The 13,106-nt window shown below is 40.0% G+C and overlaps 2 protein-coding genes across 6 annotated transcripts in view; both read left to right on the top strand.

The window, feature by feature from the left end:
• trip4 (thyroid hormone receptor interactor 4) overlaps positions 1–7,086 on the top strand; it is a 67,820-nt gene extending 60,734 nt beyond the window's left edge. The window contains exon 13 of one of the 2 annotated variants that reach the window (XM_060886785.1): positions 3,853–7,086. In XM_060886785.1, the coding sequence (XP_060742768.1) occupies positions 3,853–3,911 (59 nt within the window). In that variant the 3' untranslated portion in view covers positions 3,912–7,086. The remainder of the gene's footprint in view (positions 1–3,852) is intronic. The other variant, XM_060886791.1, reaches the window with a different exon arrangement.
• A 3,728-nt stretch (positions 7,087–10,814) lies between these two features.
• znf609b (zinc finger protein 609b) overlaps positions 10,815–13,106 on the top strand; it is a 64,237-nt gene continuing 61,945 nt past the window's right edge. For all 4 annotated transcript variants that reach the window (XM_060886766.1, XM_060886775.1, XM_060886752.1 and 1 more), the window contains exon 1: positions 10,815–11,325. The gene's annotated coding sequence lies outside the window, so the exon portion shown is untranslated. The remainder of the gene's footprint in view (positions 11,326–13,106) is intronic.

The raw sequence follows: 13,106 nt of genomic DNA, 5'->3' as shown, positions 1-13,106 counted from the left end.
GTGCTCTTTCATCTCCAGGGTTCAAGGTCTATTAAAAAGAATCATTTCTCCTGCACTAAGAAACGTGCTCTAGAGTTACGGCAAGACAGATTCCTCGAGCGAGCGAGCGAGCGAGCGTTTCTGATTTGTTTGGCCCACAAACATATCTGACTTATTCTGTCATGTCTGGCAGCTCGAGGTTCTCTCACGTCTTTGCCAGTATGCTTTGAAAATGGTGACAGATCCGTCGGAGGAGAGCGTTCGTGGACAGCTTGTTTACGTTCTCATGTCCCTCGAGCTCAGCCTTAATGAGACAAGACAGATAAAAAGAAAACAGCTGATGAAAGCTGCTGCGTTTAACTTACATCATGCTCTCAGACTCCAGCCCTGACTGTATAATTACGCCTGTCAGTGCCAGCTGTTCACTTTTCAAGCCAAAGGTGGCAGGGAGCGTCAACCGTATGCCCTTTTGTATGAAGTTCTTCATCAATAGGACATTCCTAATCTGACGAGTCATGGATTTCACTGCTGATGCGATTCACCCTGTCAACTTTAGTGCTCATTTGAGGACACGTGCAAAATATTTGCCTGACATGCTTCCTGCAGCATTCAGCTAGTCAGCAAGCTAGCATTGTTAAACCAGTGTAATGGGTGTAATGCAAACCAGAACTGTTTTTTTTTTTTCCTTTCTTTCCATTTAAGGAAGTTATTTAGTGCTATTTAAAAACGTATATACGCATCTAAACAAACTAGCAGCCAAATGAAACCACTGAAGTCCTGACCAGGCAGTTTAGTAAGGATCACTTTACATTAATGTGTTTATTGAAAGACTAAAAAGTAAAACGCTAGAGTCAGGTGATGTTTTTGTTTTGGATCCCTGTTCTTCATGAACAACTGGGATGCCTTGTTAACCTTAAGGGAAGAAAGGAAAAGAAAAAAAGAATAGTAGCGCTCCTCCGATTCGTATCTCTATTTGTTTAGAACACATTCAGTCCATGTAATGTGCTCGTATTTGGTTACAAATGTTTACGGGGTTGTATATTTATTTTTATGTTAGTCTTACAAATGTGCCTTAAAAGCTTTTCACCGTGATGCCAAAGTGGACGCTGATGCTTTTGCTCATAATCCTGTAACGTTATCGATTCACTTCCAGCGTCCGCGATGACATCCGCTGGATGCTCCAGGCCACCGTTATGTCGCTTTTCCAGTCTTAGAGGAAAAAAAAACCTTCAGGGTTCAGTTGAAGTTGGCCACCTGACGACACGCGAGGATCCCGGCACGGATCACATTAACCAGCCTTTGTGCTCCGGAGCTGAAACGCCTCCAGGGTCTTTAAGGTTAACAGCTAGATAACAACCCTGAGCTTTTCTCAGTTAATTGCGATTCAGGATTTGCTCGGAGTAACTAAAGGCATGGAGAGCTCGCTCGCTCGCCTGACACAGTTGGATATTGGTAAATTGGAGCTCTTTATCTGTCTCAAGGATCGATCTGGGCTTTAATAGCATCTTACATTTCTCTGTCGGAGAAAATTAGTTGCCCAGGCTGGTACAGTTTAAAGGGGGGCGGGGGGGGGAGATTGATGCGCCTTTCAAATTTGTTACGTTTGCTCGTGATGTGATATAAGCTGTAGTTTACTAGGTATATTGACTCTCATCATGTCAGCACTTGAAACAGTGTGTGTGTGTGGGGGGGGGGTGTTTTTATTTTGTCACAATTCTGTTGAATTCTCAAATCTTGTTGCTTAAGAGGTTTCAGTTCATTTTCTCTCACACAGAAAGTTAGATAGGAACATTAACTAATCCACGGAATCTCATGTGGTAGATGATCTACATAATCTAAGGCTACTAAGTACACACAGGTCGAAGAACATTTTTGTTTAACAAAGAACTTCTCTATAATGTAACGTTTATGAAAGGAGCGTCCAGCGTCCAGAGTTACTATTACCACCAGGAAATTTATGCGTCTATGGGAAGTGGGAAGTGGTAGATCAGTGGTGATGAGTTCAAATCCCAGGTACACCAAGCTGCCACTCCCGGGCCCCTTAGCACGGCCCTTCACAATTAATTTCTCAGCTGTCTAAAAATGAAAATGTATTTCGCTTGGATTATTTTTCTAAAACACACTTCACAAGTCTTTTATTCCTTAAATGAGGTAGTTTAATATTTGTCTGTTCTGAAAGCAGAACAATTTTTTTTTTTTTTTTTTTGCGCTTACTGTGCGTTTCCACACTCATGGAAATGTTTATTATGCAAACTTGTCAAAAAAAAAAAACAATAACTAGAAAAATGGGTGGAGGTAGTCGAGAAAGATGGATAAATCTTTCTTTATAAGATGACCAAAAAACTCATGAAATTATTTTAAAAGAGGTGCTGTGATAGTTAGCTAAGTGCAAAAACATAAATTCATACAAATAATAATAATTGGTGGAAAAACATAACATAAATATGGTCAGAATGTAGCTACAAACGTACATCCACTGTACACCTACACAACCTTTTATTAATTACAGGCTACTGGCTAAACTTGAAATGATACCATATGGACTAACGTTGAATAGCTAGCTAGCTATGTGCAGAACACAAGGAAGGAAAGGTGTAAGGAAACACGACAGCGGAGAGAATCAACGCCAGCCTGTAGTAACAAAAGCATCGGTGCCATCTTTACGCCCCTTTATAAACTTTAGTACAGAACTTTAGTTAGCTTTCTTTCTAGCTCGCGTCTAAAACGTATCCGACTAGCCGAAAATGATGTGGCGGCATGCTGAATGAACGAACACGGGGATGTGGTAGCTTAGTGGGTAAGGTGTTGGACCACCGATCGGAAGGTTGTCGGGTCAAATCTCAGGTCCAGTGCTGGGCCCTTTAGCAAGGCGCTTAACCCTCAATTGCTCAGTTGTATAAAATGAGATAAAATGTCACACATGAGTGTCCCTGGTATCGCTCCCTGTTTGCTAGCTGTGTGTAGCTAGATTTGACCCATTATACCCAGAGAATATTTACAGACAAAAGCCCTATTCGGACGGGATTAGTTTTACGTGGGGACGTGGAGTATTTTACTTCAGGACGTCTGTAATATTAATTGGCAAATTCGCACGGGACAAGTCATCTCAGTAAAACTAGCAGAAGTGGGAGGGGTAACTCGCTTTACGCACCACAGTAACCTCCTTGTCGTCATGTGCGTATGACGTTGCTTCCTGTTATCACGTGCACAAACAGACAACATGGAGCCTCCATGCTTGCAAAACGCGCCAAAAACTACTTTTAAACAGGAAATGACGTAATTTTACCGTACATATTTACAGCGGGTCTATTCGGACGGGATTAGTATTACCTGAGGTAATTTTTCCAGACCTTTTTACAGAAGGTAAAAGTCGCCGTAATCTTTACTGACATTGTCCGTAATGATTACCGAGATGGCACATTCAGACGGGACTAAAATCACAGAGAAGCTCTGGTAATAATTACTTTACCCCCACGTCCCCACGTCAAACTAATCCCGTCCGAATAGGGCTTAAGTTCTACTGTAAAAGGTTGGTTTAAAAGGGATATGCGCAGGATGGCGTCTGAAGGGATCGGTGCAAATGTTATATTTTCAGTATTGTAGGAAGTGGAAGGACAATTCTGGATAAATGTGGTGGGAATTTTATTTCAGATTTATGGCAGCGATTCTGTATCTAGAATACACAAACATTTAATACATTTATAACATGACCTGCTTGTTTTATATAGGAAGGTTTGATCTTGTCGTTTTTTTTTTTTTTTTTTTTACTTCAGCAGCTTTTTGTTAGACACTGAAGCTTGATCCGTGACTAACCTACACCCCCCCCAACACCCCTATTCCCCTCCCCTCCCCCCGCCTCTGTCTTTTACACAGGGAAGTTAGAGAGTCAGATTCACCAAAGTGCCAAGAGGGGGTTAATGCAGCCGGCCTGACCAGCCTGACCTCGACAAAGCCATGCCGGGCCACGAGGACCCGAGCTTCCAGCCAATAGACAAGCGGAGCAGGCCGTGTCACACTACAGTGCCATTCATCGAGGGACACTGTTACCCACGGGACAAAGTGACACTCATGCATCTCTAAACAGAAAACTACACTCTGTACACCATGCTGCGTTTTCTCTCTTTGGCTTGACCTATTAAAAAAAAAAAGATTAAAATGAACTAGAAGCATCATCGCTCATTCCGTCACAGTTATTTACACCACAAAATAAAATTCCCTGCGTGCGGGTGGAGCCAAAACGAGCCGCTCGGCCGAGCACGGAATGTCTGCTTAGCAAAGAAGCGATTGTGCTGCAGAGCCGTATCAGAGCTGCCCTTCTCATTTCGCACCACAATGGCTGTCACAGGCAGAAACACTTAGGGGTTTTTTTTTTTTTCCTCTCTCTGCTCTCCTTAAAGTGATTGAGGAGCCTCTTCGTGACACGAGCACCTCGGCACCAGATAGAGCGAACGACCGTGCCAAACGACTCGCCTTAATGGCAGCCTTCACGAAGGGAACAATGGCACAAAAGCACAAGCTGTGAGGGGCTTTTTTTTTTTTTCCCTTAAACCACAATTATCCAAAAATTAAGGGCTGGCTCTTGTGCTGTATTAACTTCAACATAACTGAATTGTGTGTGATGTGAAGTCACAACACGGGTTACTTTCATATATTTCGCTTCAAGTGAAAGTCTATGTTCTATGGTTGGTTTACTGGAGCTGTGTTCGTAAGATTTTGTCAACAACGCTCCGAATTCCAGTTTCAAATGCGTCTGTTTTTCCAAATCCATGGTGACGTATGAGATAAAATAAGGCTTGAATCATTTGAACCTGATCAGTAAGGACTAAACCATGACAGGTTGTGCTGCTACAGGAAAATAATCAACGTCAGGGTTGTGCGATGCAGCCGTACCACTCTGAAGCTGATTATCTTTCAATAACAACATGGGATTTTATTAATACTTTACCACAATTCACCACCGATTAACATTTATAATGTTTTAATACTTATCATACATTTTATTCAGCTTTAATTATGTCGCTTTGTAGAAGCCAACATTCTGTTTTCCTATTTAAGCTTAGACAAAAATTTATAAAGAGTAACTCCTCCTAGGGCTTTCGAGCCACATGCACCAAATTCGGATATGTTGTAGAACCTGGTCTGAAGTTTGTTGCTATTACTTTTCTAAGCGATCTGAGTACCGGTACTTCCGGTACCGGGTCTCAAAGTGGCCTTTTTCCCCATAGACTCCCATTATAAACTTTGGAGGTTTATAACTGGGCAAGCTTTCGAACTATCTACATCAAACTCGGCCAGCTCCTTTAGGGTTTAGGGTTTTACAACATGGACATGTGACATATCAAAACACTCAGAACAATGAGGGGAACTTCCTCACGGGTATTCTGATGACGTCACTTGAAAATATGAGTATTCGGATGACGTCACATGGGATTCGGATGACGTCACATGCTTGTCCCCACTCCAAATGTTTTGGCACCCTAGCTTTCTGTCCACTTGCCTCCAAACGTAACGCTGATCCTTATGTCCACCAGCCTCCAAAAACACCGGCTTTGTCAAAGCCAACAACAAAGTTTGTCGTGACAAACTTTACAAATCTAGTTGCATTTTAAGTTCCGCTGCAATGAATGAACTTATCAGACATTTTCAATCGGTATAAAACAAATGACTGATTTTCTGTCGGTGAGTCTGATTGGCTTTCGGTGTGAGACGTGTGTTTTTCCCCCTCTGTTGATAACCTCACAGAATTTTATAGTGGTTGAAGATAAACACCTTCATATTTTAGATGATCACAAACAAGCACTCAGTGCATCTCAGAGAGCAGAGATGGGTTTTATATCACTGTTTACTTTGAATACAGTAAAAAAAAAAGACTTATTTTATGGAACCTTTAACCCTAGTAGGCTACTTTGCTATGAGCTTCACATTAACCACCACTGTGGAACGGGACACGGTTAAGACATTCAATACTTAACATGGACACGACAAAACAGGAGCAATGACACAAGAAAGAAAATGAAGCTTGTCTGATTTGAGCTTGATGAATATGGAACAAACACAATGGGGAGTCATGTTAGACCAAAGTAATCAATGTTGGTCTGATTCAAAGCTCCTTAACATTGATAGTTTTCCATTAAGTGTTTTCTTTCTCCTATATGATTTGCCAACGATTACCATTTTTAACACGATCGTTTACGGCACTGTGCGGCAACGATGAGATTTTCAAGTAGCTCCCAAAAAATAGAAGCTACAGGAAATTAAACTGATCGTTGGATTCACAACTAGGTTCTCAGTGAAAATGTATCTGATAGAAACTAATCCCAGGTTTTATCAGTTCCCAAAAGGAGAGAAAAAAAAAAGAAATGTTCACGTTAAATTAATAAGTAAATCCCTCTCTTGCCTCGAGCCACCTAATCAGACTCGGCCATCTCAACCACCTACAGATCTCAGGAGCTCTTCTCGTGTCTCAACACAAAAGCTCTTTTTTTTTTAAATCATGGCCTGAAAGGAACACAAAAAAACACTGAAAATTGGTTTCACGGTGAGCCTCGAGAGGCCAGGTATTAAATTCAACTTGGACTTATTATTAACACATTCCTGGGTTTGGTTAAACAAACAGTGTGGGCTATTTAAAGCGTGATTGAACAGTGTGATGGTGTTAACTAGCTCAGGAATAGGCTCTCCCTTTGTATGTGAACGAGGGAACAGTCTGAGAGCAAGCTGGAGGTTAGACCTGGAAACTCATCCTGTATTCCTGTTCTTTAATCTTAGAACCCTAAGACTAGCACGCATTCCCTCTCAACCTAATGGGAAATGAGTAATTACGACTTTGAGAAGGAGGTGAAAATGAATTTCATTAACAAATAAAAAGTCCAACAAGGATGAAATAAAGAACAAACAATGCGCTTCACAACCAACTCCAGTGATTTAAAACAAAGCTCTGATAAAATCCTGACTTTCGATTTACAAGTCGAACGCACGTGAGTGACACTACAAAGTCGTAATTACGAGTTTCAGAATGGGGGTGTGTCAGTTAAAAATAAATAAATAAATGTTGGAATATAAATGTCTGCTTTTGGTTATTTTCCGGTATGATGTATTTGTTTTATGGTAAGTTATTGAAATACAAGCAAGCTGGAAAATTTACACTAGAGAAATCTTTTTATATATATATATATATATATATATATATATATATATATATATATATATATATATATATATATATATAATTATTTTTTTTTTAAATATATATACACATATATTTTTTAGATTATATATAAATATGTATGTATATATATGTGTATGTATGTATATATATATATATATATATATATAATATATATATATATACACACACATGTATGTGTATATATATATATATGTGTGTGTGTGTGTGTGTCTGCGTAATGACACATTTACAGTGGCTTCATACATTGAATAAAAACCTTTAAAAGCAAAACACACCTGATGTCCATCCTTTGTTCTTTAACGTGTTGAAAAAAATGTCTTGCGTCTAATAAAGTGACTAAAGTGAGTAAATTCCGACTTTACAGCTCGTAACTACATTTGGACGTCAATCACGTTACAAAGATGACAGGAATGTAGACGTGTGTAAGTGATAATCAAACCCATTCATTCACTGCTGACCCATTAGTTCCTCAGGAGCTCTCGGTTGCACTATTATAAACTGTTGTAATGAGGACATTATTTACATTATTTCCTGTTCAGTGTCACCCAAATGAGGATGAGGTTCCCTTCTGAGCCTGGTCCATCTTAAGGTTTCTTCCTCATATCATCTCAGGGAGTTTATCCTCGCCGCCGTCACTACCGGCTTGCTCGTTACGGATAGGGATATATATATATATATATATATAGTATTTTAAATTAATATTTTTAAATTGATTTTAATCTTCAAATGTATTTAATATTTTTTCTTCTTATTCTTATTATATATATATTTATTCCTTTTTTTTACTCTCCTGTATCTATACTTCTGTAAAGCTGCTTTGAGACAATGGGAATCGTCAAAAGCGCTATACAAATAAATTGAATTTGAACTCGAATTCAAATTCAAACAAAACGATCTACACAAAAAAATGAAATAAAAATACGGACGGTTTTTGCAGCTTTAGGGTTTGGTGAGGTTTGGATTGGCTTGAACTTTAACCTTCCGATCAACATCCCACTCGAGCCACCGCTCTTCTAGATGCAGCCAAAATTTTCATGTGAGTTGTAAACTTGTAAATACGACTGGACCTGAACAAACCTAATAAATAGTCTAGTTGTATAAAATTCCACCCCCCTTTTTTTGTCTTATCGTATACAGTAGGAGTCTGAAAAACGAGGTGTCTGATCTCCCGTGAGCCAGAGCGCATAAATCTGATTATTTATTTATTTTCCCCCGTTCGATGAAGCTTTCTGGAAACGTTACAGGCGATAAACGTCGCTGTCTCTTGATTTCCATTGAAATGTGTTCCTCTGAAACTGCATATAAGCACAAGATCTTACATAGAGACTTGATCTCATGTAGAGAGCTCTGGGTTGTTTATGGGTTTGGGTTCAAGCCCCAGCACCACTAAGTTAACACTGCTGGCTCTCTAAGAACGGCTCTTAACCCTCTTTGCTTTAAAGGCACTGAATCAAACCCCAACTTTCAAAAATACTCATTCATCTTCTACCGCTTATCCGAACTACCTCGGGTCACGGAGAGCCTGTGCCTATCTCAGGCGTCATTGGGCATCAAGGCAGGATACACCCTGGACGGAGTGCCAACCCATCGCAGGGCACACACACACTCTCATTCACTCACGCAATCACACAGTACAGACAATTTTTCCAGAGATGCCAATCAACCTACCATGCATGTCTTTGGACCGGGGGAGGAAACCGGAGTACCCGGAGGAAACCCCCGAGGTACGGGGAGAACATGCAAACTCCACACACACAAGGCGGAGGTGGGATTCGAACCCCCAACCCTGGAGGTGTGAGGCGAACGTGCTAACCACTAAGCCACCGTGCCCCCCTTCAAAGCAATATGAATAATTTATTCCACTGTGCTGGAAAGTGCAGGTTTGCAATATAAAGTGGTCTTCTTCTAAAATCTCTTCAAATAACTCTGGACTTTTTATATTATTTTATAAGATGTAGTAGACGTTTATTGTGCAAAAGTTACAGCTATATCATTGAAGCAGTTTTTACCCTTTTTTTTTCTTTCTTTCTTCGCCTCCTATTAATTGTCCTGCTCCTGAACTTCTTGGGAGTTGCTCTCGTGTCCAGTGACTGATGACAGCAGTTAGCTCCTAACAAGGCGAACAGGGGCTGATATTTTTTAGGATGTCTCTGTTTAAACCGGGGCTGTAGATAAATAAGAGTAATAGATCGGTTTGAACACTATGCTTTAAGATTTCCTCCACCCTTGGCCTGTTTATAGTTTTGCTCGTTTATCAAAATGGAGAGGTGCAAAAAAACTCCTGGTGGAAAAGCCGAAGCTGTTTCGGCACATTGTGTGCTTTAATACGATATAGAACAAAAATGTAAAGCTTGGCTGATTTGAACTTGATAAAACAACAATAATCGGGTGTGTGGCCAGAAAACACTGTGGTTACTGCCTCCACTGCACAGCTGAACAATTTAGTTTAAACCTGTGAACCAAGTCAGTTCCTGTTCTTTCTTTCTTTCTCTCTCTCTCTCTCCCTCTCCCTATCTCTATCTCTCTATCTCTCTCTCCCTCTCTTCCTCACTCTCTCTCTCTCTCAGAGAATAAGACAAAAATAAGCTTCTCAGGTTACCAGGAAACCAGAAACTCTGACTTTCCCATGTTAGAATCTCAGACTCTTACAAAGCTCTGACACTGGAGACTCCTTACAGAAAACGTATGATTATTATTATTATTATTATTATTATTATTATTATTATTATTATCGTTGTTATTATTATTATTATTATTATTATCGTTATTATTATTATTATTATTATTGTTATGATTATTATTATTATTATCGTTATTATTATTATTATTATTATTATTATTATAATTATTATTCATTCATTCATTTTCTAACGCTTATCCGAATTATTATTATTATTATTATTATTATTATTATTATTATTTATTATTATTGTGTGCATGCAAACAAAAAAGTCAGATGAACGTCGGATTGTTTTGCAGTGACGTTTCTTCTGCGTGGAAAACAAGGAGCCAAACCATAAAATGCCCTTCACATCATTGCAGGTTGTCCTGCATCACGCCACAACATCAACACCACACCTCAACACCACCACATCAACACCACAGCTCAACACCACACAACACCACATCAACACCACACCTCAACACCCCACCAACACCACCACGTCAAAACACCACATCAACACCAACACCACCACATCAACACCACACACCAACACCACTACATCAACACCACACCTCAACACCCCACCAACACCACCACGTCAAAACACCACATCAACACCACACACCACCAACACCACTACATCAACTCCGCACACCAACACCACTACATCAACTCCACACCACAACCAGCACATCAACACCACACCACACTAACACAACACCACATCACATCAACACCAAACCACACTAACACAACACCAACACAACACCAACACAACACCAACACAACACCAACACAACACACACTCATCTCTATCACACCGTGTGCCTTCGCTTTGTGGAAAAACAGGAACTTGTCAGTGCGATCCAGTTTCCGGTTTTTATCTTGCGCCGCTCCAGGATCCGCCCGGAATCGTCTCCTGGATTTCATGGCTCTCGCGCTGCCGTTTTGGTTACATTGTATCGCTGAGCGCTCGAGAGGGAAGGAGACAGAGAGCGGACGGACGGGACAGAGACCGGGATTCGGCGCGTGCTCTAAACCTATAGATTGATTTTCTTTTTTTACACACATATATATTTATGTGTATATATAATACAGAGAGAGAGAACGAAACCGAATATGAATAATTCTAGTTTGAGAAAGAAACCGACGCTGCACGATGTGGGATTTATTTAATCCGAGGATGAAAGGGAACGCTTTGATTCCGGTGTGAGCTCGAGGCGCCGTTTTCCGTTTCGTGTGAACGGTGATCCTGAAGAGCGCCATGGCTGCGATCCAGCGCGTCTCCGGCCTTCCCTGTGTGTGAGTGCTGGCCTCCGTGTGCTGGACGCCGTGCCGCGCCTCGCCTCGTGCTGCTCCCGGATCCTTCATCGTTATTATTATCTACATTTTCTCTTATTGTCGTCTAAAGACACCTTTTTTTTTCCTTCTACCTTCATCTATGGAATGTACACAAGTGTTACAGTCTGGATAGGAGTTTGTTATGACCGGGGTGAGTCCGCTTTCTCACACTAATAATCACATTATATACGAAGCTTTTTCTTCTTTTATTTCCTTCGTTTTAATCCTGGAAACTCTGTCACGTATTTGCTTGATAAAGACAAGCTAGCATTTAGCTCTTAGCACTTAGCATTTAGCTCTTAGCATTTAGCTCTTAGCACTTAGCATTTAGCTCTTAGCACTTAGCATTTAGCTCTTAGCACTTAGCATTTAGCTCTTAGCACTTAGCATTTAGCTCTTAGCATTTAGCTCTTAGCACGCTCGCTATCTTGTCCATCTACCTCACCATTGACCCTCCTTCCTCCCGAGCTAGCATGCTAACTCGTTAGCTCTTTAGCATCGCGGCTAACTATCTATTTACCACCGTTGCCTTCTGCACATGTTGCCTGTTTTCGAACAGGTTTCACTTTTAAACAATATATTTTTTCGTTTATGAGGAAAAATCCAGACTTTTAAGATTAGGTTTTTGTTAAGAAAAAACAAAGGAACCAAAGGGAAGGTCGTGTGAACTGAAGTAGTTCATCGCGAAGTTTAGGTTTTGCGGGGTTTTTTTTTTTTTGTCTAGCTAGTTAGCATCGATAGCATTGTGGACCACTTGCTACAACAATAAACGAGCTAGCTTAAAAAGATTTTTCTTTTTTTTTTAATTAACTAACCGTATTAATATAGAATCTAAAGTTTTATGTCTGGAAATAATTAACGTTAGTGGTGAATATAACGTTGTATTTATAATATTCCATCATTGTTGTTGTTGCTGTTGTTATTATTGTGATGTAAATAGTTTAATATTAACTAGTCCTGACTAGTTGAGTGCTAGTTTTACAACCCAATTTTTTTCACGTCTAACTTTAAACCTACTCGAGTTCATTTGTTTTTCTACAAAACTCCTATTTCTTGAAGGTTTTTCATCCGGATGAACCTTCCTACAAGACATGAAGTACTAGTTATGTTAGTTTACTAGGTTATGAGCAGTTTTTCTGTCCAGGTGACTAATAAACCTGATGAAATACTTGTGTAAGATGATGATGATAATGACATAATTGTACTTGTTCAACCAGGCAGTTTGTTTGTGTGGCATTGAAACTCATTTCATCTGCTAAGTGTTTTTTTTTTTATTATTCCACTTCATTTCTGAAAGCTTCCTTTGGTTTGATTTGGTTTTGAGTGAAGTGAAGTGAACACGTGAAGCTTCACGGTGGTGATTTAAACCGGTTCCGATCGGACTCATCCGATCCGTTTGATTCGTCTAATCTCGGTATTACGGTTCTGATGATGATCTTTTTCCCTGGTAAGATAAACTGGTCACTTCAAAACCGTGATATTTTAATCCTAGGTGAAGTCTGTGGTGACGATTAAAAAGAAAAGAAAGGAACCATTTGTGAAAAGTTTGAAATGAAACTAATCAAATCCTCAAGAAGTTTTACTTTCTTTCAGATGCATTCAGAGAACTAGTTTTTTGTTTTGTTTTGTTTTTTTTCAAGCAAGACCTGAATACTAACATTTTATAACGTGGTGTTCGTTAAAATCCGGTTTGTTTAGTATCCCAAGAAAGATCCGCTCTCGGTTTGCACAAACGTGTGCACAAGGAGACTCGCTCATGGGAACCTCGATTGCTCTGTTCCAGGTTCTGACACAGATTTGGTGAAACTCGCTCGTTTTCTGTTTACGTACGTATGAAAGAAACCGACCTTAAAAAAACGAATCCATGAGTTAAAACTAGCTACTCAACGAGGACAAAAGTATTGGCACCCTATAATCTGAAGCGCCGCAGCT

The sequence above is a fragment of the Tachysurus vachellii genome, chromosome 1, assembly GCF_030014155.1.
Source record: "Tachysurus vachellii isolate PV-2020 chromosome 1, HZAU_Pvac_v1, whole genome shotgun sequence".
Classification (NCBI taxonomy): Eukaryota; Metazoa; Chordata; class Actinopteri; order Siluriformes; family Bagridae; genus Tachysurus; species Tachysurus vachellii.
Note: the sequence above shows the minus strand (reverse complement) of the source record. Positions and strands in the feature narration are given on the sequence as shown.